The sequence below is a fragment of the Crotalus tigris genome, unplaced genomic scaffold (genome assembly GCF_016545835.1).
Source record: "Crotalus tigris isolate CLP2741 ecotype Arizona unplaced genomic scaffold, ASM1654583v1 scf7180000018200.93956, whole genome shotgun sequence".
NCBI lineage: Eukaryota > Metazoa > Chordata > Lepidosauria > Squamata > Viperidae > Crotalus > Crotalus tigris.
In genome coordinates, this window is record NW_024096879.1 from 1 (window position 1) to 27,597 (window position 27,597).

The following is a 27,597-nucleotide window of genomic DNA, read 5'->3' on the forward strand; positions in this document are numbered from 1 at the left end:
TCTCAGTAGCTGTGTCATCTGTGTTGGCCAAAACGATCACAGTTGTGCTGGCATTCCTAGCCTCAAAACCAGGCAACAAAGTGAAAAGATGGTTGGGGAAGAGCTTGGCCAACTCCATCATCCTTTCTTGTTCTGCTGTCCAGATTTTCATCTGTGCCATGTGGTTAGGAGCTTCTCCCCCATTTCCTGACTCTGATCTGCACTCCCAGCCTGGAGAGATTATCCTTCAATGCAACGAAGGCTCTGTCATCATGTTTTATGTTGTCCTTGGCTACATGGGCTTCCTTGCTGCAATTTGCTTCACTGTGGCTTTCCTGGCCAGGAACCTTCCTGGAGCTTTCAATGAAGCCAAGCTGATCACCTTCAGCATGCTGGTCTTCTGCAGTGCCTGGGTTTCCTTCCTCCCCACTTACCTGAGCACTAAAGGAAAATACATGGTGGGTGTGCAGGTCTTCTCCATCTTGTCCTCCAGTGCTGGACTGTTGGGCTGCATCTTTTTCCCCAAGTGCTACATTATCATCCTGAGACCAAATCTAAACACTAAGGAACATCTAATGACAAAAGCAGGAGAATGATGGTGAAATTATTTCTTAGGTTTATAACTTTTCATTATGCATTATTATTGGTTTATATGCTTTGGAATTGCTTGTCAAACTTACGTTTATTATAATTGAAGGAAATAAATATGTGTAGTTTGATAGTTAAATACAAATTCAAGATAATCATCAAATACATTAAAGATAGATAGATAGATAGATAGATAGATAGATAGATAGATAGATAGATAGATAGATAGCAGACATTTATTTATATACTGTAACTTCCTGACAGGTTTGGCATATCGGTATTAAAGTGAATTGGACTGAAGAGGATTGAAAATAAAACTCATCCTGATCTGGTTTGGGGATTCAGTAGCTCAACCAAGCTGAGGCAGGTACAAGAAGGCCATGGGTCAACTCCCAGACTGAAATGAAAATCAACTTTACTAAAGGTGTTGAAAGAAAATGCTGTAAGGTTGGAATAGAACAGAACAGAATAGAAAGGGATCTTGTAGGTCTTCTAGTCCAGCCCCCTGCTGGAACAGGAGAACATATACCAGTGATGGCGAACCTTTTAGAGACCAAGTGCCCAAAAACTGGCCCCGCCTCAGCTCCACCTCTGCCCTGCCCTCAACCCGTCCCCCACCTTGCCTGCCCGCAGGGCCACTCACCACCTCCAGGGTCCGCTGCAGCTTGCCCAGGCAGCCCAGCAGCGCTATGGTGGTCATGCCCTTTGCCTGCACCCTGCAGCATCAACTGTGCACGATGGGTGTGAGGGAAGAGTTTTGTCTATGCTGCTTGGCTTCTATATCATTGGCTGTGCTGCTCCATGTGGGCCACACTCAGGGGCGACTCTCCTTCAGGGTGGCTTCTGGAGAGGAAGAGGTCGCAGGGGAGGTGAGGCTGGGGCAATGGCATGTGTGCCCACAGAGAGGCTCTGAGTGCCACTTCTGCCACCCATGCCATAGATTCACCAACACTGACCTATACTTTTTCAGACAAGCAACTGTCCAGTCTCCTCTGAAAAACCTCCAGTGATGGAGTGCCCACAACTTTTGGGAGTAAGCTGTTCCCGTTTATTTGTCCTCAGCGTCAGGAAGTTTCTCTTTAGTTCCAGGTTGCTTCTCTCTTTGGTCAGTTTCTATCCGTTGTTTCTCGCCTGCCCTCTGGTGCTTGGGAGAATAATTTGACCTCACCCCCTCTTCGTTGTGGCAGCCCCCCCAAATACTGGAATGCTGCTATCATGTCACCCCTATTTCTTTAGACTTGCCAGACTCAAGAAAGGAAGAGTGGTTGAGAATCATGCGGGGGGGGGGCAGGGTCCCAAAAGAAGTGCACCTCCCAGAAAAACACCCCCTCCCCCCATCCAGACCCACTGATTCCACCTCTGGGACTGGGAGACTCCACGTCTTTCTCCCCTCTCTTTGGGGGCGCTTGTGGGGCAGCATCCAGGGGCTCTGTTGGGCTCCCCCTGAAGTTGCTGCTGGTTGGAACACTGGCCTGGATCCTTGGAAGCCAAGGGGGGAAGGAGACCCCCGGTAAGGAGGGGGCCGAGAGGGAGAGGAGAGGGGCTGGGGGGAGGATATGGTTGGGAGGAACCCCTGATACTTGTTGGGGGGGAAGAAAGCTGCTGGGTCTCCAGCCGTACTTTGGGAAACTGGTCGAGGGTAAGAGTGGTGGAAGTCTGCAAAAGCCTCCATCTCTGCGTGGTCTCCTCCCCCTTTCTCCCCACATCCCCCCCAGGGGGACGCAGAGGGACCCGCTCTTTCCCAATTTTAGCCAAGGTGGGGAGTCGCAGCTGGGCCCGTCTCTCGCTCCTCTCCCCCCAATATCTGGGTCAGAGTCGGCTGCATCGAAAGAGGAAGGAGGCGGAAAGCGAAAGCGAAAGAGGGAAATTTTCCGACCTGAATCCACACAAAGAAAAAGATGCATTTTAGAAAATGTATTTTTGCTTCTTCGGAAACCACTTTTTCTTCTGAATCTCCAATTTGAGGCTTTGAAGGTCCCGCAAGAGTGGAGCTTCGGTCCCTTCTGGGGGAGACTCTAGATTTGGGGAGGAGACCAAGAACCCCCCCACCTCCATAATCCCCCATTGCTCAGTTGGGACCTGGAGGGGAGGGGGGAACTGAGGGAGGAGGACTTGGGGGCGGGTCTGAATTGGGGGATGCTTTCAGTCTTGGGGGGCTGCAGCTCAAGGGGGTGTTTCAGAGCAGCCCTGCAGGGGAGTTTGGATTTCATTTTGCTCTCCCCCCCCTTGATCCTGCCTAAGTGGCTGCAGGGAGGGAGGCACGCAGCCAGGGGGGACTTGGGGGTCTCTGAAGCGGCTGACTGAGGAGTCCAGCCCCTCCTCACCGAGGTTTCCATTCCCTGCTTTGCTTCCAGAGAAGTGGCCCAGTGCCCCCCTCCAGCAGCAGGGAGAGCCCAGGGACGCCCCCAGCCCCAAAGGTGGAATCAGGGGGGGTCCTCCGAGAAGGGGCGGAGGAGGCGTTTTCCTCGGAATTCAGAACTGGAAATGCCCTGACGGAGAGGAACCAATGGGAAATCTCCCTCCTGCAGCATCATCTGTCTCCGGGCGGAGTCCCCTGTGACTTCACCCACCGGCAGACACAGCGAAGGTGATCCAGGGAGGGACGTCTCCCCCCCCTCCATCCCCAGGGAGGCCGCCCTGTTCTCCGCCCTCCCTCCCCGGCCCTGGCATCTTTTGGGGGGCGAGATGGACGTGGGGGAAAATTGTCTGGAGGGGAGCAACCGAGGGGATCAGGGTCCCGAAGAGGGAGGGAGGCGGGGGGGGGGGCGCTGGGTGCGAATGGGGCAGGAGCCTCCGTGGCTTGTGAGGGGCTCAAACGGGCTCCGATCCTGGAGAAAGAGGCCCGGATGAAGCCAGGAGAACCTCCAGCTCCAGAAGCTTCCCAGCCACGGAAGAGGCTCTCGGGGGAAGCAGGAATAGGGGGTCTCCCAGGGGTCCCCTCCTTCTGGCAGGGCTTGGAGAGATTGAGGAGGGGGTCCTGCCCCTTCCCCTCCCTGGGATCTGCCCACCCTCCTCCCGAACCGGTTCTGGATTTAGGCCTAAACTAGCCTGGATAGTCAATCCAGAGACAGGGGAGGCCTCAATTTGGGGAGGGGGAGGGGAGAAGGGAGGACTCTCTGAGGGGGGTCAGGAAAGAAGAGGAGGAAGAGGAAGGAAGGAGGGAGGAATTCCAGTATTTTTCCTACAATATAAATTTTATTCTTTTATAGCAAAGGGAAGGGAAGGGATTCGTAGGAAGAGTAATGGGGATGAAGCTGCTGTGGGTTCAAAGGGGGGAGAGATTTGGGCTTCTGGACTGGCAGGCAGGCCCAGAGTCCCTGGGGTCAGTCTAGATGGTCTCCACCCCTCCCTCCCAAGAAAAGGAGGCCCTGAAAGAAAGATGAGGGGCCTCTCAGCAGGAAAAGCTCCAGGCTGCCATTCCCTCCTCCCCCCAATCTAAAATCTTGAGCCTCCATTTTTCAGAGGTTGCAAAAGAGACAGAAATTCATCAGCTACTGAAAAAAAAAAACTTCCTTTCCCATCAGGAATCAGGAAGGACGGCAGAATTAATTCACAAGTGCTGAAGAAAAAGAGACGAGGAAGAAAATTAGAATATAAACCATCAGTGTTAATAACGTATTATTCATACAGCCTCTCCCCCCCAGGAAAACCCACACTGCAGGGAGGTGGTTGATAGGCAGGGGCAGAATGAGGGAGAATCCCCCCCCTTTCAGGGATGAAAAGGATGCAAATAACCAGCAATTCATCTTCTGGGGCTGATGGAATTTTCCCCAATTGAATTAATTGGGGGGGGATTAATCAAGAGAGGAGGCCTCCCCCCCAGATGTTTCATATTAACAAAGAAGATGGGGTCAGGATGGGGCCTGGTAGCAAATCCGGGTGTCACTTTGCCAGGAATTGTGTGAAATGTCACAACGAGACTTCCTTTCCCAATGCAATTTCCCAAAACCTGGAAACCTCCTGGGCCAGATTTTAGTGTTTGTGTGTGTGTGTTTGTTTTTCATTGCACTATTTTCAGGTCTCTGAAAGGAAAAGCTGCTCAAAATTTCAAAAATTTGTGTTATCCACAGCTAGGAGGTTTTGTTCAGGCACATTTTTTTTTTTTTAAAAAAAGGAACAATTAATGAATGTTCAAGAAACATCCATAACTTGGGGAGAAACTCACCTGCAGGAGGCTGGATGGGAGTTGCTGGAAGGAGAAAAAGAGCCAATCAGGACCCTTCATGGCCTGGAGGACTCAGGGGGTCCCCCTCCCCATCAATAGCCCATAATAGGTTGCACAATGCTCACTTATACAGTAGACTCTCAGAGAACAGACTTTCCCAAGCAAATTTCCAAGGGGGCCTCCTTGCCATCTGCTAAGCTTGCTGAGAGGCCTCCCCTGGATGGTCCCCTCCCCACAATCTCTCATCCAGCCCCCCAGACTCACCTTTCTTGCTCTTCAGGTGGAGGGAGAGCCCCATGGCAAAGAAGATCACCCCGATCACGGCCGCCACGATCCCTGTCCAGAGTTTGCTCCTGGCAGAATTGGAGGATCTGGGCTCTGGGGAAGGAGAAGGAGCCTCACTGAGTAGGAAGATCAGGGCCAGCTCCCCCCCCCAGGAGGGTCCATCCCAGCTCCCCCCACAGGGAGGGTCTCTCCCCCCTTCTCAGGGCAGGAAAGGGTCTCCAGAGGGGGAGGGGAGGGGCTCACCCCACTGGACGGTGATCGGGGCCTCCAGGCTGGCATGCTCCACCTGGCAGATGTAGACGTCCCCCCGCTGGGGCTGGGTCTCCAGCATCACCTGGAGCTGGTAGGTCCAGTCTCCGTTCTGCAGCTCCTCCCCGAAGGCCACACCCTCCTCCTCCGGCCGCCCGTTCTTCAGCCACCGGACCTTAATCTCCACGGGGTAGAAGCCCCTCACGATGCAGAGGAGGATGGTGTTAGGGGAAGTGGGATCCAGCTTGGTGGGGGAGATGGAGACGGTGGGCTTGGCTGGAGGGGAGGAGGGGGAGGGGGAGGAGAAGGGACATGGGGGGGAGACACAGGAGGGGCCAGAACAGGAGACCAAGTTGGTTAGTTCAGGCCAAGAGCCCTTTTCAGTCCTGAAAATATTATTTGTTTTAAGTCGTTTCCAAAGCAATTTCCAGCAAGAAATTAAATGGGATCCTGAAAGATGGAAAAACATAAATCGTTCCTGGTTGGGATCAGTTTCCATCATATTGCACAAGTCCAACAGAAATAAATACTGGAAACGCCCCAGGATGGAAGGAATTTCCTGCCAGATTTGGGGGAGATGTAAAGAGACCCAGAAGACAGGGAAGATACACAGCATGTTTTGGAGAATTGCAGGGATCCCACTCAAAAGAAAACCACATTTTTTAAAAAATAGGTAGAATACCAGAACATTTATTTATTTATTAAATTTGTTTGCCACCATTTCATGATAAAATGACTCTAGGCAGCTGACAGCAGGGCTTTTCAACTGGTGGTAAGTGTACCACCTGTGGTACATGAACACATGACAGATGGTATGCTGCCCTGCCCAGCCAAGTGTAGTGGGGGAGCGAACGAGCCAGCAAAGGAAGGACTTACTGTGAGTGGAGCTGCAGAGTGGCTGGGGTGAGGCAAAGGCCCCAGGCTCATTTCCGGTTCACCCCCCTCCCCCATGAGAAAGGAGGAAGAGGGCGCAGAGACAGCTGGTGGCTGAGGAGATCAGGCAGATCCCAGGACCACAGAAGAGATCCCTCTTGATCTCCTCCTTCAGCAAATGGCTCAACCCTTGGGTGGATTAATGGGGGGGTGAGTGAGCTCCCCCCCAAGAGGGTCCTTCATAGATCCACTCCAGATCAGAGAACTTTTGCTAACAACGTTTCTCTCCATTGAGGGATTCTCTTATGAACACCTCATTATATAAAGTTTAAGAACATGCAATTTTTAAAGGTTTGGTTATTTGTAATTTAGTCCTGGGATCTGGTCGGGATTTTTTTATGAACAGTTAATTATCCTCCCAGGTTTGCAGGGAAGAATTTAGGAGTAAAAATGAATTCTAGACTGAATATGCGGAGAACAAAATCTGTGTTGGTTCCCATTAAATATTCCATAATTTTTGGAAGGAGAAAATGCCCAGCATCTCCCCATAAAATGCCTTTTTCTCTTGGGATCTGGTGGTTTTTCTCTCATGGAAGAAAGATCTTCTTTAATTCTTTGGTAGCGTATTATTTTGGGAGACCCTGGCAACAACAAATGGCAACAACTGCAGATGAAACTCTGGTTTTGCACTATGAAACCTTATCAGTTGATAGAAATAAATAATAAAAATACAAACAAATAAAATTAGACCAACAAACGTAGGCAATTTGCCAGGAATCTGGAACAGGGAACTAAACAACCTGAGGCTTCAGGGCTGAACGATGCCCAAAATTCAGTTTTAATGTTTGTGGGGGTTTTTTGAATCTTTGCCCCCAAATGAGGAACCTTCCCAGATACGAAGAGAGAAGCGATTCGGCTGCAGGTGAAGCTGAGTCTCTGACCAAAAAGGGGGTTTCAGGGGGGGCTTTTCTCCCAGACCCCCAACATTGGATGAACAAATGACTCTGAATAAAGGATAAAAAGAACTGAAAGAGGGTCAGGGCACAGCAGACGAAAGAGCCTTCCCTGATTCCCTTTTCCTTTGGAAGTTCACTTTTTATCCTAAAATCCCAAAGGCCCCAGAGGTGAAGGGAGCCCCTCCCCCACTCCTGGCCTTCCAGAAAGGGGGGGAAAGGGGGCTCTGGGGCTTTGCTTGGGGAGCAGAGAGGGGGAGGAGACAGCCGTGGGGCCGGTCAGCCTCCTGAAGCCCCCGCAACCTTTTCATAAACTTTTATCACTGGATTTTAATCATTCCTGCCTTTTAAATCTTAAATTATATAGATTATTTTGGTGGTTTTATATTTTATGTGTACACCATGCAAAGTCCCTCTGTGGGAGAGAGACAGATGGTTTTAAAAGTTGATAAGTAAATCAATAAATATTATTTAATAAAAATATTATATTGAAATATTATATAGCATATAGTATAGATTATTGAAAAATTATACTGGGCAAAAGAGAGACCTTGCCGGATTCCTCCCCCCCCCAAAAAAAATATAATATTTGGTATAATTTTCTGGAAAGACGTTTTCTTAGGCACGGGAAACTTTAGACCTTGGGAAGAGAAGGAAGATGATGGGAAGGAGAGGAATCTATTTCTTCCCTTTGGCATGTTTGATTGTCATCGTTGTAGAATTTCAAACTTTTTAAAGGTAATTTAATTTTAACCTTATTTTATATACATTTTCATTTAGGGGTGATGTTAGACCCTACGCCATCCAGATCCCCGCTTTGAGGGAGGGGAAGGGATTAGGAGTATCAATATATAGCAATAAATACCAAAGAATAAATTGCGTAGGTCGGAGGGCACAGAATACGTAAGGGGCAAATCTTTCTCCGGGAGAGTCCTAAGAAATGAAGTGAAAAGGGGGGGCTGCATTCCCCCCCAATGGAACTCCCCCTCCCCCACTCACCTCTCCGGCCAACCACGGGGCTGCCCTGGAGACCCTCGTAGTTGTGCCGGCAGAAGGGATCCACTGAGGCATTCATTTACTGCAGGTGCTGCTTTGCTTGGGGGGCAGCCGTGGGGCTGGTTAGCATCCCGAAGCCCCCCCACCTTTTCATGAATGTTTATCACTGGATTTTAATCATTCCTGCCTCTTAAATCTTAAATTGTATAGACTATTTTGGTGGTTTGATATTTTATGTGTACACCATGCAAAGTCCCTCTGTGGGGGGGATGGAGAGAGAAGGTTTTAAAAGTTGATAAGTAAATCAATAAAGAAATGTTGATTTATTAATATAAAATATTATATTGAAATATTATATAGCATATAGATTATCTTGAAATATCTCTATATACTGTACAAGAGAGAGATCTTGCTGGATTCCAGCCCCCCAAAGAAAAATATAATATTTGGTATAATATTCTGGAAAGAAGTTTTTCTGGGGAGGGGAAACTTTGGACCTTGGGAAAAGAAGGAAGATGATGGGAGGGATGGGAAGGAGAGGAATCTATTTCTTCTCTTGTGTGTGTTTCATGGTCATCGTTGTAGAATTTTAAACTTTTTAAGTGTAATTTAATTTTAAAGCTTATTTGTTATACATTTTTATTTAGGGGTGATGTTATATTGTAGGCCATCCAGATCCCCGCTTTGAGGGGGGTCGGTTTAGGAGTATCAATAAATATCAATAAATACCAATGAGTAAATTTCATAAATCTGAGAGCAGAGAATACATAAGATAAGATGATAAGATAACCTTTATTGTCATTTTTTTTACTGTGGGCACAATGGCTCACATCCAAAATGAAATTTAGTTGCCTGCTCTCAAAGTGAAAGACATACATGACACACCCTAAAAACATACTGTTGCGTCCTTCGCGAAATGGCAATGACACGAGAAGCAGTTGTAGTTCTCAGGAACTTCTTTATTTCTGTTCAGCAGACTGGTTACAAGACACCGACGACGCCCAAATCTCCCAGCCTCTTTTATAGGCCATTACCGGGCCAATCTGCAACATTTGGCACGCCAGCACCCACGCATGCGCGCACGTGCTGGCGACAGCCAGTCTGGTCCCGGGCAGCTTGCACCTGCCCAGGACCGTTGCAATGCCCCGAGCCTGCTTCCACAGGCTCAGGACATAACACCCCTTCCCCCCCGGCTAAGACTATGATCATACAATAATAACATACAACCTAATGCGAGCGTGGTGCCCATACTACCTAGTGTCAGTTATTTCCTCTGTACAGGAATGTTTTCTGTTAACTCTGTTTTGCCAGTAGAGTTACAAAATCTTCCTAAACGTGTGCGTGGAAATGATCGAGAGTGCAGACCCCGTATCCAGTTCCATAGCCAATGGAACCCCTTGTAGCTTCACTTTAAGTGACAGCTTTTTCTTGATGGGCTTGTGTGTGCCTGTCTTGTAAATGCTTCTTTGCGAAGCGCAGAACCCCACCCTGTTTTGGCTGGGAACCCTGGTACCTTTCAGGCGCAATTCTTCCTGAGGTTGTACCTTTGGATGGCCCAGACACACAGCTGCAATATGTCCCTGCTTTCCGCATGCTCTACAGATAGCGGAGCGGAATCTACAGTCGGTCCTCTTGTGGCGACCTCCACAACCGAGGCACCTGGGGAGAGCTGAAGAGCTTCCTTTCTGTTTCCTTTCTTTCGTGGGGTAGAGATGGTCTACTTCATCGTCAGGATCCTTCTCTGGGTTCCTTTGGGCTCCTTCCTGGTGCACGGACGCAGCCTCTGGAGTGCTTCTGATCGGCCTCATGTTCTTGATGGCGCCGCCCGCTGCCTCTTCTGCAGTAACCTCTCTCAAGGCATCTTGGAATGATAAGTCTTCTTTGGCAAAAAGTCTCTGCTGTAATTCTCTATGCCTCAGTCCACATACAAATCTGTCTCTCAGCCGTTCTTCTAGATCCTTGAACTCACAGTGTTTAGCGGCTTTCCTCAGCGCAGCAATGTATTCTTTGGCTGATTCTCTGGGTCGCTGATCCCTCTGTTTGAAGGTGTGGTGCCAAGCGATGACGGACAGCTTGGGCTGGAAGTGTTCCTTGAGTAGTTTTTTGAGATCTGTGTAGTTAACAGATTCTAGAGGTACAGGTGCTGCTATGTTTTCAGCGATTTCGAATGCGTCTTGACCGCAAACGCACAGGAGGGTGGCGGCCTTCAAACTATCTTCTCTCACTTGGTTGACTTTAGGATAGTTTTCCACCCTGGCTACGTAAGACTCCCATCTCTCCGGATGCGAGATGTCGAATTCTGAAAGTCTTCCTACTTTTGCCATTTTTGTAGAAAAGGAAGGGTCTATCAGCCAGCCTACCCCCGATACTCGCTGGATTGGCGGGTAGCTGCCGAGTCAACGCCGTTCCTACCGCTCAGGATTCTCTCGGGTAAGCTTACACCTGTCTTCGGTCGATGTAAGGCAATCCCACCTTCGTCGCCAGTGTTGCATCCTTTGCGAAATGGCAATGACACGAGAAGCAGTTGTAGTTCTCAGGAACTTCTTTATTTCTGTTCAGCATACTGGTTACAAGACGCCGAAGATGCCCAAATCTCCCGGCCTCTTTTATAGGCCATTCCCGGGCCAATCTGCAACATTTGGCGCGCCAGCACCCGCGCATGCGCGCACGTACTGGCAACAGCCAGTCTGGTCCCGGGCAGCTTGCACCTGCCCAGGACCATTGCAATGCCCCAAGCCTGTCTCCACAGGCTCAGGACATAACACATACTATGTGCAAGATATGTGCAGACCCTCAACCCTCCATATACATGACAAATGAATATTAAACACTGTCCCTCTTGAGTATGTAAGGGAAGGAGGAAGCTGGAGAGGGGCAGATCTTTCTCTGGGAGAGTCCTAAGAAATGAAATGAAAAGGGGGTGTCCCTGCATTCCCCCCCCCGGAACTCCCCCCCCTCACCTCTCCGGCCAATCACGGGGCTGCCCTGGAGAGCCTCGTAGTTGTATCGGCAGAAGTAATCCACTTCGGCCTTCCGGTCCTGCAGGAGACGCTTATCCCTGTTGAAAGCCTCCGCATCCCCCTTCCCGAACGCCGTGACGGCCTCGAACTCCCCGCGGGCGCTGTCGAAGCGGACGAACTCCTGCTGGTCGTAGAACAGCCGCTCCAGTAGTCGCACCCGCCGTGTCCCGTTGAAGAAATGGCACTCGGCCTTCCCCTGGTACAGGAAATGGGCTGCGTGGGGGGGTGGAGCAGAAAGAAGAAAGCCCTCAGGAGAGAGTCCAGGGCCCATGGTTCCCAGCAGGGGCAGAGCGACGGGAAGGCGGAGCGACAGGAGACCTGCCGCGAGGGACTGACAGAAGGCGCCCCCTGGAGGAGGGATGGGGAACCGTCGGTCCCAGCGGGATTCCCCCTTGGTGGGGGTCTGGAGGGGGAGGAAAATGAGGGAGGGGGAAAGAGGGACCCCCCTCCATCTCCCCAGGGTGGAAAAAGGCAGGCAGAAGTTCAGCCAGTCCAGTCTCCGTCCGTCTGCAGGGAACGCTGGATTCCCCCCCCCAAAGCGGCAGGAAATATGGGGGAGGGAAGAGACCCCCCCTCTGGGTTGGAGGGGAAATAGTATCCAAGCTTCTCTCTCCCTCTCCCTTTTGGGAGGAGAAGGGAAGGGGGGGTCACAATAAGGATACCCACACCCATGCTCCTGGGCTCTCCCCGCCCTTCAAGCCCCCCCTCCCTTTTCCCCCCTCTGCCCGATCTTCAGCCCCACAAGCTGCTTTTGGGTGCTTTTTAAGGCCTCTTTTCTGGCCCCCTCCCCCCTGCAGCCCCCCAAGACCACCTCAAAGGGAGGGACTCCAGCCCCCTTCACTAAAGGGGGGGTTTGGAGGAGCAACTCAGACCCCCCCCCCAATATCCCTCCCAATAGAAGCGGAGAAGGTGAGGGAGGGGAAGATTTTCAGTCTTGGGGGCTGCAGCTTTAAAGGGGTGTCCAGGGGGGGTTGTGGACTTCCTTTTTTGCCCCCTCCCATGAATCTGAACCACAGTCTCCCTTTCTCTTTCTGCCTGGAGGGGTGGACTAGATGACCCTTTAAGCTCCCTTAAGACCCCCCATGGGGAGTCCAGGCTGGGTCAGTGGAGATTTCAGAAGGGCCGAGGGGAGCTGGGGGGGTCTCTCCAGAGACCCTCCCTCCCACTGGTCTCACTTGGCCCAAAGGGGCTTTTCCGAAAGGCAGCTGGACTTTCCTGGGTTTTCCCTTGAAGACTTTTCGCTTCTCCTCCCAGAAGCTTCTTCAGTTCTGACCGAAGGGTGGAGGGTGGAAGGACGGATATTCCTTGTGGTCATTTGGTCATTTTGAAAGCCGGTCCCTGGTTCTCTGAGGGGCCTTGAGGACCCCCAGGGGTTTATCTCGGCCCTCAGGGTCCCCTGAATTGGGGGGCAAAGGGGTGGGGAGCCTTCCTGGGGCTGCTGAAAGGACCCGTTGCAGGCAGGAGATGGGGGGTCCTTTCCCTCCCCCTACTCTGTTGAGGGGGGGCTGCTCAAATTTGATCTAGATGGCTTGGGGGTCTGGGGATCTTGGGGAGAAGAGAACCCCCAAATTCCCTAGTTAACCCCAAATTTTCTTTCCCATCAACTTCACTCCTACTGGCTGTCTTTGCATGATTTGTGGATTCAGCCCTCTTTTCTGTCACCCTGAAGCCCCCCAAGACCACCTCAAAGAGTCTCTAGCCCCCCTCACCTAAAAAATCGTTTTGAGTAGCCAATTTAGGGGAGCAATTCAGACTCCCCAATATCCTTCTCCCTCAGTTCCCCCCTCCCCTCCAGGTCCTGATTCAGCAATGGGGAATATGGGGTGGGGGATTCTGGGTCTCCTCCCCAAATTGAGAGTCTCCCCCAAAAAGGAATCCAGCTCATCTCTCCCCTCCCCTTAAAAAAATGGAGGTTCAGAAGAAAAACTGAGGTTGCAAAAACACTTTTGCCAAAAAAATCTCTTTTTCTTATACTCTTACAATCCTTTGTGGATTCAGGTCTGAAAATGCCTCAGTTTCCCTCTTTCGCTTTCGCTTTCTGTCTTCTTCCTCTTTCAGTGCAAGAAACTTTGGGGCTCAGGCGCTAATTTGGGGTGCACAAGGTCCCCCTCCCACCCAGCCACGGGGGGGGCGGCCCAGCTGCCTCTTAACCCACCTTGGTTCCCTTCCCGAGACCCCTCTCCGTCCTCCTGAGCGAAGGGGCGGAGACCACGCAGAGATCGAGGTTCCTGCAGGCTCCCGTCTCTCTTGCCCTCCATCCCCTTTCTCCCTACTGGGGTCCCGGCCCCTCTCCTCCCCCCTCTGAGCCCCCTCCTTACCGGGGGTCTCCTTCCCCCCTTCGCTTCCGGGGATCCGGTCCAGCACCCCCACCAGCAGCAGCAGCGTCAGGGGGAGCCCAGCGGAGCCCATGGACGCCGCCCCACAAGCGCCCCCCAAAAGAGGGGAGAGAGACACGGAGGCTCCCCGCCCCAGAGGTGGAATAGATGGGTCTGGAGTGGGGGGAGGGGGCGTTAACCTCGAACCTCGGACCTGGGAGGGCCCAGGAAAGCGGAGGGACCAATGGGAGCCTCAGCGTCTCCCCAAGAAGGAATCCAGCTCAATTCTCCCCTCCCCTTAAAAAAATGGAGATTCAGAAGAAAAACTGAGGGTGCAAAAACACTTTTGCCAAAAAAAATCTCTTTTTCTTATACTTTTGGTGGCCTTTGTGGATTCAGCTCTGAAAATGCCTCAGTTTCCCTCTTTCGCTTTCCCTTTCCGTCTCCTTCCTCTTTCGGTGCAAGAAACTTTGGGGCTCAGGCGCTAATTCGGGGTGCGCAAGGTCCCCCTCCCACCCAGCCACGGGGGGAGGGGCGATAGAGGGGCCCGACTGCCTCTTATCCCACCTCGGCTGCCTTCCCGCGACCCCCACCCCACCTCGGCCACAACAAGGGCAGAGGGGAGGGGGCTCCCTCTCCGTCCTGCGGGGGAAAATGAGGCGAGGGAGGGGCGGAGACCACGCGGAGATCGAGGCTCCCGCAGCCTACTGCCTCTCTTGACCCCTTTCCCCACTTCTGGGGTCCCAGCCCCTTTCTTCCCCCCACCCTCAGGGGCTCTGACGGCCCCTCCCAACCCCTCTCCTCCCCCCCTCTGAGCCCCCTCCTTACCGGGGGTCTCCTTCCCCCCTTCGCTTCCGGCGATCCGGGCCAGCGCCCCCGCCAACAGCAGCAGCAGCATCAGGGGGAGCCCAGCGGAGCCCATGGACGCCGCCCCACAAGCGCCCCCAGAGAGACGAGAGACGGAGACGCGGAGGCTCCCAGCCCCAGAGACGGAATCGGGGGTCTGGACTGGGGGGGGGGGGGAAGGAGGCGTTTCCCTCGAACTTCGTAATTGGGAAGGCCCAGGAAAGCGGAGGGACCAATGGGATTTCTCCCTTGTGCAGCGTCATCGGTCTCCGGGCAGAGCCTCCCTTGACTTCGCCCGATGGAGGAGATAGTTGGGCGCAGAGAGAGAAGCGGAGAAAGTGGGAGGGGGAACAATCCCTTCAGTAGGGGTGGGGGGGCTGCATTTTAGGGGGGCGTTTCATGCCAGCTCCGGAGGGGAGGGCGGACTTCCTTTTGCGCCCCCCCTCGTGATTCTCAACCAGAGCCTCTTTTTCTCTGGGTGTCTGGAGGGGTGGACTAGATGCCCTTTCAGTTCCCAGAGGGAGCCTAGAGCAAAGTGGAGGCAGAGCTTGAACGCTCCTCCTGGGCTCGCCCGCTCAGTTTGGGGGCAGGAAGCCCCCCACAGCATTGGACCATGTGTGTGGAGGGGACTGCGGACACACGTACACACACACGCACACACACACCCTAACTCCGCAGACAATCGATACCCACGTTTAAGGGCCCTGAGACGAAACCTCCAGTGCTGAGTGGGGAGTCCTAGGGCCCCCCCCATCTGGGGTCGCTATGTTGCAGCCGGGAAGATTTCTGTAAGTTGTGAAGTTGTGTCCTTTCCCTGGAGGGAGGGAGGGAGGGGGCTCCGCTGGGGGTCATTCCCGATCCGCAGGGGGTCCTCCTCCTCCTGGGGGTCCAGGCCCCACAGAGAGTTTCCCCCTTGGCCTGTCCCAATTCTGCCCCCTGAAGGGCGGCAGGAGCGGAGCCGTGTCGGGGTTCAGCCCGGAGCCAGGAGCGTCCGGGGCAGCTTCCCCTCCCCTCCCCCCGTCAGATGCAGGAGGGGCTGGGCTGGCGGAAGGCTTGGGGGGGGAAGAAGTGGGGAGAAGGGATGGGGAGACCTCATAGCCTGGAGGGGACCTTGGAGATCTTCTAGTCCATCTCCCTGCTCGAGGCGGGAGTCCTTACACCACAACCTTCTCCTTGAAGACCTCCAGGGATGGAGCCCCCCCCCCCAATTCCAGGTTCCACTGATTGATTGGGTCTCACGGGCAGAAGATCCCTCTCGATCCCTTCCAGGTCAGATCCCCCTCGGAGGCTCCGGACGGTCCCATCTTCCCTCCCAGGCTGAGCGACCTTCTCCGGGCTTCGGCTTCGGTCAGCCGCCGGGCGATCCCTGGCGAGGTTGCCCCCCCTCCGGGACCTGCCCGGGAGATCCCAAAGGGAGCGAGGGGGATCCCGAGGGCGGGAGTGGGTCTCCACCCGGTCTCCTCCTCCGGGAAGGGCCGCGAGTGGATCTCCCCTCCCACCCACGGAAAGCCCGGCCGAGACCCCCGTTCCCCCCTCCCCTCCTCCCCCGGCAGAAGCCCCTGATCCGGGAATCTCCCCCGAGGGATCCGCGGCTCTTCCTCGCTCCGCCCGGCCCGATTCTCCGCCAGGGGAGCTTCAGGCGCGGCTTTTCCTCCCGCGTGGAGATTCCGGGCGGGTTTTTCTCCACGACCCTCTCCGGCTTTTCTACGGGGGTTCCTCGAAACCCTCTTTTGAAGGGAAAGACCGTTTCCAAACACGGGCAGCCTTTCCCGCCCTTCCAAATCTCCGCCTTAATTCGAAGTAAAGACTAACAAAGTCCTGACAGCCCCGAAGACGCGGAGGAAGGAAAAGAGGATTCCGAGATTCAGGTCTGGCCAAAGGATTTCAGCTCCCTCAATCGGAGAAAGAATTCCCAGGATGAGCAGGACAGAATTCCCCATTCCCGCCTTTCGCCCTTTGCCAGGGAATTCAGCATTTTGACTGCCGGGAGGGGGGCAGGAAGGGAACGTTGTGGGGAGAGGAATCCGCCCTGGGACTCGGTCCTCGGGATCCAGACTCTGGGATGGACGCCGCTCTTCTGGATGGGAGGTGAAGGGAACCTTTAAAAAAGAAGAAAAAATATCCATATCCAGGGACACGGACAGGATGGATAAGGAGATCTGAGCAGAATTTCTTCCTTGTAAAAGTTCTCCGTATTTAAGAAGGATGCATGGAGGGACAGTATATTACAACAATCAATGAATGTATAATTTATAACAGGGTGGAATATTAATAGACATTCTGTGGACTCCAGTAACCCTTTGCCTTCAGATATAGAATTCCAGCCTTACCCATTAAAGTCTGAAAACCTTCTCCCCCCCCCCCAAACTCTCCCCAAAAACCAGACATTCTGTTTCTGATGTTTCCTTCCATCCAGAGAAAACCTTTTTTCTCGCCTTCTCCGGAGATTCGTGTTCGGGGGAGTTCCGCAAAGGCGGGTCGGGCAGAGCCTCCATTCCCGGCTCTGCTCCGAAGGGCTTTGGGGGTCCAGAGGGGGCCCGGATCTTCCCGGGGACGGGGGGGCTGGAGGGCTCAGACTCCCCCCTGGCCCAGCACCAGCCCCGCCAGGCCAGAGCCGGGTCCCCCCCCGCAGCCCAAGGAGGGCAGAGTCCGAATCTGCCCCCCAGTTGCGGGTCTGGACACAGCCGGTCGCCCAAAGTCTGTCCCGGATCCAGGCAGCCTCTGGGGGGGTGGGTGGGGCCCCCCTCGCTCGCCTGACCCGGGCAGAACCTCTGGGCGCCTTTCCTGCTTCCCCCCCCCCAAAATATTGTGGTTTTCTCCGAGTTCTCCCTCACACACACACACACACACACACACACACACACAGCAACTCCTTTCCACAACCCCCGAAGAGGCGCCTGAGTCCCGCTTCCTTCCCCCCCGCCCCCGGCCTGAAGCGCTGGGCTCCCCCGAAGCGGAACCGGGGAACTGGCCCTGATCCAGCAGGCAACAAGCCCGGATTCTTCCCCAAACCAAAGTCATATCAGGTCTGTTTCTTTGGAAGACTTTCAATGTGAAAATATTCAATTGAATCGCTGGATCAGGAAAGGGTAGAATGGCCCAGAACACGGCCTGTCAGTTGAGCGAGGGCGGGCTCCCGCGTGAGGCGATCTGTGCTCTGATTGGTGGCTGCGGGTGTAAAGGGGGAGTTTCTCTTTTCCCCGCCTTTTTCTTCTATGGGCTCTGTCGGCCGTTTTGTGATTTACCTCGCGATTTACCTCAGGCTTATAGTGATATGCCTGACTATCTTATCTGCTGCAAATATAGAGGTTAAATATATTTATTGATGTAAAGCTACAAGTTTGAGTCAGTGTCTCCCACTTCATTTGGACAGCTGCCGCTCAATTCCTCAACTTTAAATCTTTTTAGTTGTGTCTTCCAGTCCTGGGTTTCATTCCACTAAGTTTCAGGAATTGCAACAATGACACACCCGCCTTTGGGTTTCAACTTCACCCTGTTTATTCCTTGGTGTAGCCTTGGTGTAGAAGCATCTGAGTCCCTTTTGACAGACCCTGTGTTTGGTTTCCACATCCCCTCTTTTGTGTCCAGGTTCTTTTTTGCCCAAAGTTTCAAAAATCTGCTGTATCCACAGCAAGGAAATCTTTTCTTTTTAAAGGAACAATTAACGAATGTTAAAGGAACATCTATCAGTTGAGGAGAAACTCTCAGGGCAGGAGGGGAGGGAGGGTAGGGGCTCACCCCACTGCACAACAGTTGTGTATACACAGCCAGTCGCACAAAGAGGGTCCCAGATCCAGGCATTCTCTGATCAGAGCTGAACTCCTGTCCTCTTTTCATGTTTCCCCACCAAGATTTTGATTTTCTCTTGAATTCCTCCTGCCGCCCCAGCCCTCCACACCCCCACACACAAACACACAGAGGAACTTTGTTTACTTCTGCAACCCACAACAGCTGAAGGAGTGCTGGAGTTTCGCTTTCCCCCCCCCCCGCCCCCGGCCTGAAGCGCTGGGCTCCCCCGAAGCGGAACCGAGGAACTGGCCCTGATCCATCAGGCAACAAGCCCGGATTCTTCCCCAGGGCAGCTCCGGGACTCTCCCGCTTCTCCCTGTGGCTGAGTCTCCCCCTCGGTCCTTTGTCCTCCCCCCCGGAAGAGATTTAGGGGTCCCTCCCGACCCCCGAGGAGACCCCGGACAGCCCAGGGAACAAAACGAGGGAGGGTTGGAGAAACGTCACCTGGGAGACTCGGCTCTCTGCGGGGGACAAAGGGGGGCTCTGATGCCGGGAAAGGTGGAAGGAGAGAGAGGAAAAGGATGAGAGTCATGGAGGGGAAAGGGCTCAGCTGCCGTGGGGGGAGGGGGATGCTGAGGGAGGACCTGGAGGAGTGGGGGGAGGGGTCTCCCCAGAAAAAATCTGTCCATGGGGGGATTAAACGTTGACACCAACTTGATGGCACAAACGATCTTTAGCCCATCTGCTTAAAGGAGATCTCCCGCCTTTTCCCCACCAATTAAAGCGCTGGGGATGGAGACGACTTCACAGCAGTTCATTTCATGGCTGTTCAAAGTTACAGTGGCACTGAAAAAACTTCACCTCATATTTCTTTTTTTTAATTTTTTTTATTGTTTTTAATGGTTTTTTTTAATAATTTCATGTACTGTATATACCTGTGTTTAGCTTTGTGTATCCAACCCAGTCACTTGTTCTGAGATGGGTGGTTATATAAATTTGATAGCTAGATGATATAGCTAGTAAGGGGAGGGGTAGAGATAAATAGAAAGATGTGTGTGAGAGAGAGAGAGAGAGAGAGAGAAAAGAAAGAGAGAGAGATGATAGACAGACAGATAGATAGAGATGGCTAGATAGATAAGATAGATGAGATAGATATGATATGATATGATACGATACGATATGATATGATAGAGAAATGATAGATAGAGAAGATACAGATAGGGAGACAGATAGATAGATAGATAGATAGATAGATAGATAGATAGATAGATAGATAGATAGATGAGAGAGAGATGAGAGAGAAAGAGAGATAAATAGATATATAGACAGACAGAGATAGATATATAGACAGACAGACAGATAAGATAGAGAGGGAGAGATGTAGATAGACACAAAGAGATGGAGACAGTGGGAGGGAGGGAGGGAGGGAGGGAGGGAGGGAGAGAGAGAGAGAGAAAGAGGGAAAGAGGGAGGAAGAGAAAGAGAGAGAGAGAGAGAGAGAGAGATTCTGGGATTTCCAGACCGTTTCATCCCAGGACTAGCCTGGACTGGCCTTGCAGAGTTTCTGGGATCAGCCCTGCTGAGGGAGGGATTTTCACCTGCTGACAGGGAGCTTTTCCTCTCTAGATCATCCAAAAAGCCCTTGTGGAAGAGAGAAAATAGCGCAGTGATGGCGAACACTCTGTGGGCACACGTGCCTTGCCTCCCCCCACGACCCCCTCCTCTCCAGCAGCCCCCCTGAAGGAGAGTCGCCCCTGAGTGTGGCCCACATGGAGCAGCGCAGACAAGGACATGGCAGCCAGGCAGTGTAGACAAGACTCTGCCCTCACACCCCATCATGCAGTTGATGCTGCAGGGTGCAGGCAGAGGGTGTGGCTGCCATAGTGCTGCTGAGCTGCCTGCGGCGGGGCCCTGGAGGTGGTGATTGGTCCTGTGGGCAGACGGGCAGGGGATGGGGGGCAGAGTGGGGGCGGGGTAAGGGGTGGAGCGGGGGCGGGGCAAGTTTTGGGGCACTCGTCTCTAAAAGGTTTGCCATCACTGAAATAGCCTATCCATAACATGACTCAAAAGGAGCTTCTTCTTCTTTACCCTTCATATAAAGTGTTTGATTTCATCTTCCAAAATATGTTCTCCTTCTGGCACACCGATCAAAACGGGTGAAATAATCAAATTAGTTAATTCCCATTTTAAAAAGCATGCTTTCAAACCAATGCAAACAATGGCAAGAACACTGGATTAAAAAAAAAAAAAACCAATGTAAGGCAGAGTTAGGGGGGTCTTATGGGAAACAGAAGGTGACAATTGTTCCTAGGCAGCAAAAGGAGGGAAAGAAAGGGAGCAAATGGATCAGTCTCTAAGGAAGGATTTGGCCCAAAGGCTTTGAATTAAAGTGGTTGGGAGTCTCCTGGCCTTTCTCCACCTTTGATTTCAGTGCCCAGGGGAGACGCCCAAATGGGAAGCATCCAGAATCTGCTGTGCAAAAATGTAACAGAACAACAGAATAATACAGCTGGAAGGGACCTTGGGGGTCCTCTAGTCCAGCCCCCTGCCCATGCAGGAGAGAAATCCTATACCACCTCAGACAAATGGCTGTCCAGTCTCTTCTTAAAAGCCTCCAGTGATGAAGCACTCAGAACTTCTGGAGGCAAGCAGTTCCACTGATTAATTGTTCTCACTGTTAGGAAATTACTCCTTAAATCCAGATCTTCCATCCATTGTTTCTCGTCCTGCCTTCAGGGGCTTTGGAGAATAGCTTGACTCCCTCTTCTTTGGGGCAGCCCCTCAAATATTGGAAGACTGCTATCCTGTCCCCCCTCGTCCTTCTCTTCATTAAACTAGACTTACCCAATTCCAGCAACCGTTCTTCATATATTTTAGCCGCCAGTCCCCTGATCATCTTTGTTGCTCTTCTCTGCTAACTTTCCAGAGTCTCAACTTGTTTTTTACATCATGGCGACCAAAACTGGTTGTGATATTCCAAGTGTGGCCTTACCGAGGCCTTGTAAAGTGCTATTAAAACTTCAGGTGATCTTGATTCTGTCCCTCTGTTAAGGCAGCCTAGGACTCTTAGGGACATTTGAGTCCAGTGGGGCTGACCCCCTAGTTCCCTTCTCTACTTTATGGGGGAGAAAGTTGTCTGCTAGCTTCATCAGGAGCCTGCTGGATCTCCCACTAGGTGCAAAAAAATGTGTCCCAGTTGATGTCAGGGTGGTCAAAGTCCCCCATTGCTATTTTGCTGTGCTTTCTCCATGCCTTAGCTAATTGATTAAGAAAAAGGTCATCTATTTCCTCTGTTGGGTTGGGGGGCTTTATAGTACACACGAATGGTGATGTCGTTCTGTTTCCCCTTTTTTAACCCAAATGCTTTCGAGGAGACCTTTGTCTTTGTTCTGTAGCATTTCTGTAGTTATTTCTTATATATAGTGCAACTCCACCTTTTATTAAGTCTGTTTCTTTTCAACACTTTAAATGTTAAGATACTAAATTTAGTAGATAGAATAGTAAAGTGGACAATGGGCCAGGACACAGAGCTGTAGTTGATTGGTTGGAGAGTGCTGGCTCCTATATGAGGTTATCTACCCTATGATTGGTTGCTGTGGGTGTAAAGGGGGCGTTTCCCCCCTTTCCCCCACCCTTTTGTTCTTTGTGCTCCGACTGCTGATTGGTTTATCTCATGATGTTCCTTTGTTCCTGATTATCTTTTCTGCTGTGAATATAGATGCTAAATAGATTTATATAACACTACAGGTTTGTGTCATTTGGACAGCTGCTGTGCAATATAGATGTTACACTTATGGATGTAAAACTACAAGTTTGTGTCAGTGTCTCTCTCTTCATTTGAACAGCTCCTGCGCAATTCCTCGACATTAAATATCTTGTGCCTTCCAGTCATGGGTTTCATCTCACTAAGTTTTGGTGATTGCAACGTCATACCTGCCTTTGGGTTTCAAGTTCTTCCTGGTTTATTCCTCGTACTTTGAGCATTGTTGTAGAAGCATCTGAGTCCCTTTTGACTGACCCTGTATTTGGTTTCCACATCCCCTCTTTTGTGTCTGAGTTCTCCTTTTTCCTTTCCATTTGATTGATTGCCCACAGATTTGTGCTTGGAATTAGCTTCTAAAAAATCCATCTCCCTCCTCCTTTGGTTTCAGTTTAAGACCCTTCAGCTAGGACAAGCCAGTTGGCTTCTGAAGACGACATTCTCAGTTCTTGTAAAGTGTAGCTCATCCCCTGCCAGAAGCCCCTCATGTGGGTATTGTAGACCATAGTCCAAGAATAAAAAGTTCTCTCGACAGAACCATCCTCTAAGCCAGGAGTTGACTTCAAAGGCTGTGCATATCCTCATTGGATGCTGATCTTTACTGGGAGTACAGAAGGGGACACCACCTGTGCTCCCATATCTTTGGCTTTAAATCTCTACCTGCTCATAATCTCTTGATATTGTTTCCAGGGACTTTGTGTATCATTCATCCCCACATGAAAGAGGAGAAAGGAATAATAAAATAATCTGTGGATTATTTTTAGTAAGCCTCTCACTCACATCTTCCTGGGAAACAGCTAACCGCTAGTTTGACTGTCCATTCTGCAAACTGCTGGTTCAGTTCCTCTGAGCAATAAATCCTCAATCACCAACACATGACTTTGTTTATTTTAAGGAAGTCTGGTCTCATTATTTTTTCTGCAATTGATACATTTGGTGTTGTCCCTTTTCCAGGTACCCACAGGTCCTCTTCCAAGGGAGGGGGTGTTATTGACAGAAGCCCAAGTCTTCTCTGTGTTTGAGACAGTTCCTCCACCGACCTATTCTTTATGTGCCCCAGATGAGGAATGGAAGGGAAAAAATCAGCCCTTGGAGATCGATGCCAGGGGAATCCTGCAGAACCAGTCTGGATGGCTTCAGGAGGGGGCAAGGCTCAGTGGGAGAGCTATCTAGGGGCATCTAGGGGTGCTGGGGAGAAGGTAGGGGTCTTCGAATCACAGTTAACCCCTTGATCTTTCCTCTCTCCCGCAGAGCTGCTCTCCCTCCCTCCCCCCTGATGGCAAATGTCTCCTACACCAGGAATGGCTTCGGCTGGACTTTCTGCTCTGGCCCCAAGAGGCCCTGGGGAAGACACCCTTCCCAACACCCCCTGCCCAGGAGCCCTCAGACCAGGGAGATGGACATCAGGGCGACCTTCCCAGAGATCAAGGCCATTGGCCACAGGACCACTCAGGGCCTTTTCTGAGGGGGGGTCTCATATGAGCTCCAGTTGGGGGCCAAACGTGAGACTCTCACAGGACTCTCTCTGTTGGGGACCATCGGGTCAGGATGGGGTCCTCCACCCAGGACATGAAGCAAGAGGACCCTCAAACTGTGCAGGAGACACTGCTCTAGGGGTCTCCTCTGCCCAGAGGGAGGGGGCTTCAGACCCAAAGGAAGCAGGGGCTTTGGAGCGGCAGTGGTGATAGGTGGGCAGTCCTGGAAACGGCCTCAGGTGGGGGGAGGGAGGTGTTGGGTGCTAAAATGGGGTAGGACCCTCCAGTTGTGAAGGAGAGAAATGGCACAAATGGCTGGGTGAGTGTAGGGGGAGTCTCGGGTGTCCCCCAATGGCTCCCCACAAGTGCTTGAAGGGGACCATGCCTCCTGGCATCTTGGTCCTCAAAAGTAGGCTTGAGGGGAAGCAGAGAAAGGGGGCCTCCGAGCAGGAGGAGAGTCCTGCCCCTTCCCCTCCCTGGATCTGTCAACCCTCCTCCCAAACCAGTTTTGACTTTGGGCCTGAAGTAGCTGGGATGGTTGATCCAGAGGCAGGGGAGGTATCAATCTGGGGAAGGGGAGGAGGACCCTCCTGCGGGGAAGAGGGAGGAAAGAGGAGGAGGAAGAGAAAGAAAGGAAGAAGGAGTTCCAGGATTTTTCCTACAAAGTTTATTCTTTTACAGCAAAGCAAAGGGAAGGGATTCAGATGAAGAGTAATGAAGATGAAGCTGCTGTGGATTTAAAGCCAAGAGAGATTTGGGTGTCTGGACTGACAAGCAAGTCCAGAGTCCCAGGGGTCAGTCTAGATGCTCTCCACCGCTCCCTCACAAGAAAGAGAGGCCTTCAAAGGAAAGCCAGAGAGGTCTCAGCAGGAAAAGCTCCAGGCTGCCATTCTCCTCCTCCCCCCAATCTAAAATCTTGACCCTCCATTTTTCAGAGGTTGCAAAAAGAGACAGAAATTCATCAGCTAATGGAAAAAATCCCCTTCCTTTCCCACCAGGAAGCAGGAAGAACGGCAGAATTAATTCATGAGTGCTGTAAAAAAAGAGAGATGGGGAGAAAATTAGAAAATAAAGTGAAGCCTGTGTAAATAGCTTATTATTCCTCTCTTTCAGCCACCACCCCCAGAAAGGCCCACATTGCAGGGGGGTGGTTGATAGATAGGAACAAAATGAAAGAGTGCTCCCCCTTTTTTTTTCAAAGTGGAAAAGGATGCAAAGGACCAGCAATTCATCTCCAGAGGCTTATTAATTTTTTCACAATTGACTTAACTGGGGAGTTAATCAAGAAAGGAGGTCTCCCCCCCCCAGACATTTCATATTAGCAAAAAAGATGGGGCCTGGATGGGGAGTGGTAGCAAAGCTGGGTATCGCTTTGCCAGAAATTGTATGAAATGTCACAAGGAGACTTCCCTTCTCTTTTGCAATTTCCCAAAACCTAGAAATCTCCTGGGACAGATTTTAGTGTTTATGTGTGTGTGTTTGTTTTTCATTGCACTGTTTTCAGGTCTCTGTAATGAAATGCTGCCCAAAATTTCAAAAATTTGTGTTATCCACAGCTAGGAGGTTTTGTTCGGGCACATTTTTCTTTTAAAGGATCAATTAATGAATATTAAAGAAACATCTATAACTTGACGAGAAACTCACCTGCAGGAGGCTGGATGGGAATTGCTGGAATGAGAAAAAGACCCAATCAGGACCCTTCGTGGGATGGAGGACTCAGGGGGGGGGCTCCCTATCGATAGCCCATAATAGGTTGCAGGATGCTCACTTATACAGTAGACCCTCAAAGAACAGAATTTCCCAAGCAAATCTCCAAGGGGGCCTCCTTGCCATCTGCTAAGCTTGCTGAGAGGCCTCCCCTGGATGGTCCCCTCCCCCAAAATCTCTTATCCAGCCCCCAGACTCACCTTTCTTGCTCTTCAGGTAGAGGGAGAGCCCCATGGCAAAGAAGATCACCCCGATCACGGCTGCCACAATCCCCGTCCATAATTTGCTCTTGGCCGAGTTGGAGGAACGGGGCTCTGGGGAAGGAGAAGGAGCTTCACTGAGTAGGAACATCAGGGCCAGCTTCCCCCCCAGGAGGGTCCATCCCAGCTCCCCCCACAGGGAGGGTCTCTGCCCCTTCTCAGGATAGGAGGGGGTCCCCACAGGGGGAGGGGAGGGGCTCACCCCACTGGATGGTGATGGGGGCCTCCAGGCTGGCATGTTCCACCTGGCAGGTGTAGACATCCCCCCGCTGGGGCTGGGTCTCCAGCATCACGTGGAGCTGGTAGGTCCAGTCTCCGTTCTGGAGCTCCTCCCCGAAGGCCACGCCCTCCTTCTCTGGCTGCCCATTCTTCAGCCACCGAACCTCAATCTCCACAGGGTAGAAGCCCCTCACGATGCAGAGGAGGATGGTGTTAGGGGAAGTGGGGTCCAGCTTGGTGGGGGAGATGGAGACAGTGGGCTTGGCTGGAGGGGAGGAGGGGGAGAAGGGATATGGGGGGGGGAGACAGAGGAGGGGCCAGAACAGGAGACCAAGTTGGTTAGTTCAGGCCAAGAGCCCTTTTCAGTTTTGAAAATAGTATTTGTTTTAAGTCATTTCCAAAGCAAATTGCAGCAAGAAATTAAATGGGATCCTGAAAGATGGAAAAACATAAATCGTTCCTGGTTGGGATCAGTCTCCATCATCAAATTGCACAAGTCCAACACAAATAAATACTGGAAATGCCCCAAAACGGAAGGAATTTCCTGCCAGATGTGTGGGAGACGGAAAGAGACCCAGAAGATGGGGAAGACACACAGCATGTTTTGGAGAATTGCAGGGATCCCATTCAAAAGAAAACCACATTTTTTAAAAAATAGGTAGAATACCGGAACATTTATTTATTTATTAAATTTGTTTGCCACCATCTCATGATAAAATGACTCTAGGCAGCTTACAGCAGGGCTTTTCAACTGGTGGTATGTGTACCACCTGTGGTACATGAGCACATGACAGAGGGTATGCTGCCCTGCCCAGCCAAGTGTAGTGGGGGAATGAACAAGCCAGCACAGGCAATGACTTACTGTGAGAGAGTCCTCTGGAGCTGCAGAGTGGCTGGGGCGAGGCAAAGGCCCCAGGCTCACTTCCAGCTCACCCCCTCTCCCATGAGAAAGGAGGAGGAGGGTGCGGAGACAGGAGAGGCTATAAAAGGAGGCAGTTTGGGTCGGGAGAAGGAGAGAGAGAAAAAGAAGCAGCCTTGGGAGGAGGTGGAGTCAGCTCTAGCTGCACAGAATGGAAAGAAGGAGGAGGGTGGGGGGAGAGGAGAGGAGATCAAGCAGGGCGGCCACAAGTGGATCTACAACTTCTGTGGCAGCCACCTGTGCTGGCAGCAACCAAGAGGCAAGGAACGTAGGGAGGAGGAGTTGCTCTCCATGAGGAATGAAGAAAGGCAGCAATGAAGAAAGGCAGCAATGAAGAAAGGCAGCAATGAAGAAAGGCAGCACTAGCTGGAGGTGAGACAAGGAGGGAGATGGAGAGTGGAAGGATCCTTTTGTGCTTTTGTGACTTTGAAGTTCTGGGATTTGTGCATTGGGGATTTTGTGTTCTTAAGGAGTGTTTGGCAATTTCTATTTGGCTGATGGCTGATGTCTCATGTTAGCTTCTACTGCTCTGCTATTCTTAGGTGTAAGATTTGCTGCAAGGGATTTTGAAGTATTTTTCTCCTGAATGGATTTTGCCTGTACTTACAAATGGAGACCTTTGGGGAGGCTGCCTTAGCCAGCAGCCATACTTACTACATGTTTTTTCTTCCTTAAGTACCAACTGCACTCCTTAACTTTCCTTTTTAGCCAGTAGCTAAGTCTTAAAGGGGAATGCGCCTTTTTAAGCTAGTTGTCTTTTCTGTCTCTGGCGGCTTTTCCTTGTTCAATGAATATATGGAAGAAGGGAAATTGGGGGGGTCAAATTCGTCCTTCAGAAGGAGATGGGAATGAGAAAGAGGGAGGGAGGGAAGGAAGTCCCACCTTAGCACTTGACCACCAGCAGCCCTGCCAATGACTTTGCTTGTCAAAAGGTTGCAGAAGGGGATCACATGACCCTGGGACACTGTGACCATCGTAAATATGAATCCGTTGCCAAGCATCCAAATATAAATCACATGACCCTGGGCATGCTGCAATGGTCATAAGTATGAAAAATGGTCAGAAATCATTTCAGTGCAATTGCAACTTTGAACACGGGTTTTTTGGTCATCAGGTTTTTGACACCTTGCTAGGTGGTACTCGAATCTTGCCATATATCCTAAAAGTGGTACAATCAGTCATCAATAGGTTGAAAAGCCCTGACCTACAGCATTAAAACATTAAAATCCTAACAGATAAATATTTCTATAGCAATCAAA

At 51.4% G+C, this 27,597-nt stretch overlaps 2 protein-coding genes across 4 annotated transcripts in view; both read right to left on the reverse strand.

Moving 5' to 3' along the window:
- Window positions 1-3,758: 3,758 nt before the first annotated feature.
- The window catches only part of LOC120310474 (rano class II histocompatibility antigen, A beta chain-like), a 34,775-nt gene continuing 10,936 nt past the window's right edge, over window positions 3,759-27,597 (reverse strand). For 2 of the 3 annotated variants that reach the window (XM_039348901.1, XM_039348903.1), the window contains exons 3-6: window positions 25,403-25,684; window positions 25,141-25,254; window positions 24,878-24,901; window positions 23,886-24,266 (exon numbers count right to left, since the gene is read on the reverse strand). In XM_039348901.1, the coding sequence (XP_039204835.1) occupies window positions 24,253-24,266; window positions 24,878-24,901; window positions 25,141-25,254; window positions 25,403-25,684 (434 nt within the window). In that variant the 3' untranslated portion in view covers window positions 23,886-24,252. Of the gene's footprint in view, window positions 4,105-23,885; window positions 24,267-24,877; window positions 24,902-25,140; window positions 25,255-25,402; window positions 25,685-27,597 lie in introns of those variants that run through there. The other variant, XM_039348902.1, reaches the window with a different exon arrangement.
- On the reverse strand, window positions 4,002-14,417 carry LOC120310472 (rano class II histocompatibility antigen, A beta chain-like). Its single transcript, XM_039348900.1, has 6 exons — window positions 14,252-14,417; window positions 11,049-11,321; window positions 5,261-5,542; window positions 4,997-5,110; window positions 4,733-4,756; window positions 4,002-4,126 (listed from the first exon to the last, which is right to left on the reverse strand). Exons 1-6 carry the CDS (start codon window positions 14,343-14,345, stop codon window positions 4,113-4,115), a joined length of 801 nt encoding a protein of 266 aa, XP_039204834.1. The 5' UTR covers window positions 14,346-14,417; the 3' UTR covers window positions 4,002-4,112.

Bases quoted from the DNA above. Each gene is read 5' to 3' on its own strand.
- LOC120310472 (XM_039348900.1), bottom strand. From the start codon at position 14,345: ATGGGCTCCGCTGGGCTCCCCCTGATGCTGCTGCTGCTGTTGGCGGGG. The intron at 5,543-11,048 runs GTGAGGGGGGGG...CCTCCCCTCCAG, and splicing joins CCCCGTGATTGGCCGGAGAG to CCAAGCCCACCGTCTCCATC. The intron at 4,757-4,996 runs GTGAGTCTGGGG...TTCTCCTTCCAG, and splicing joins CCACCTGAAGAGCAAGAAAG to CAACTCCCATCCAGCCTCCT.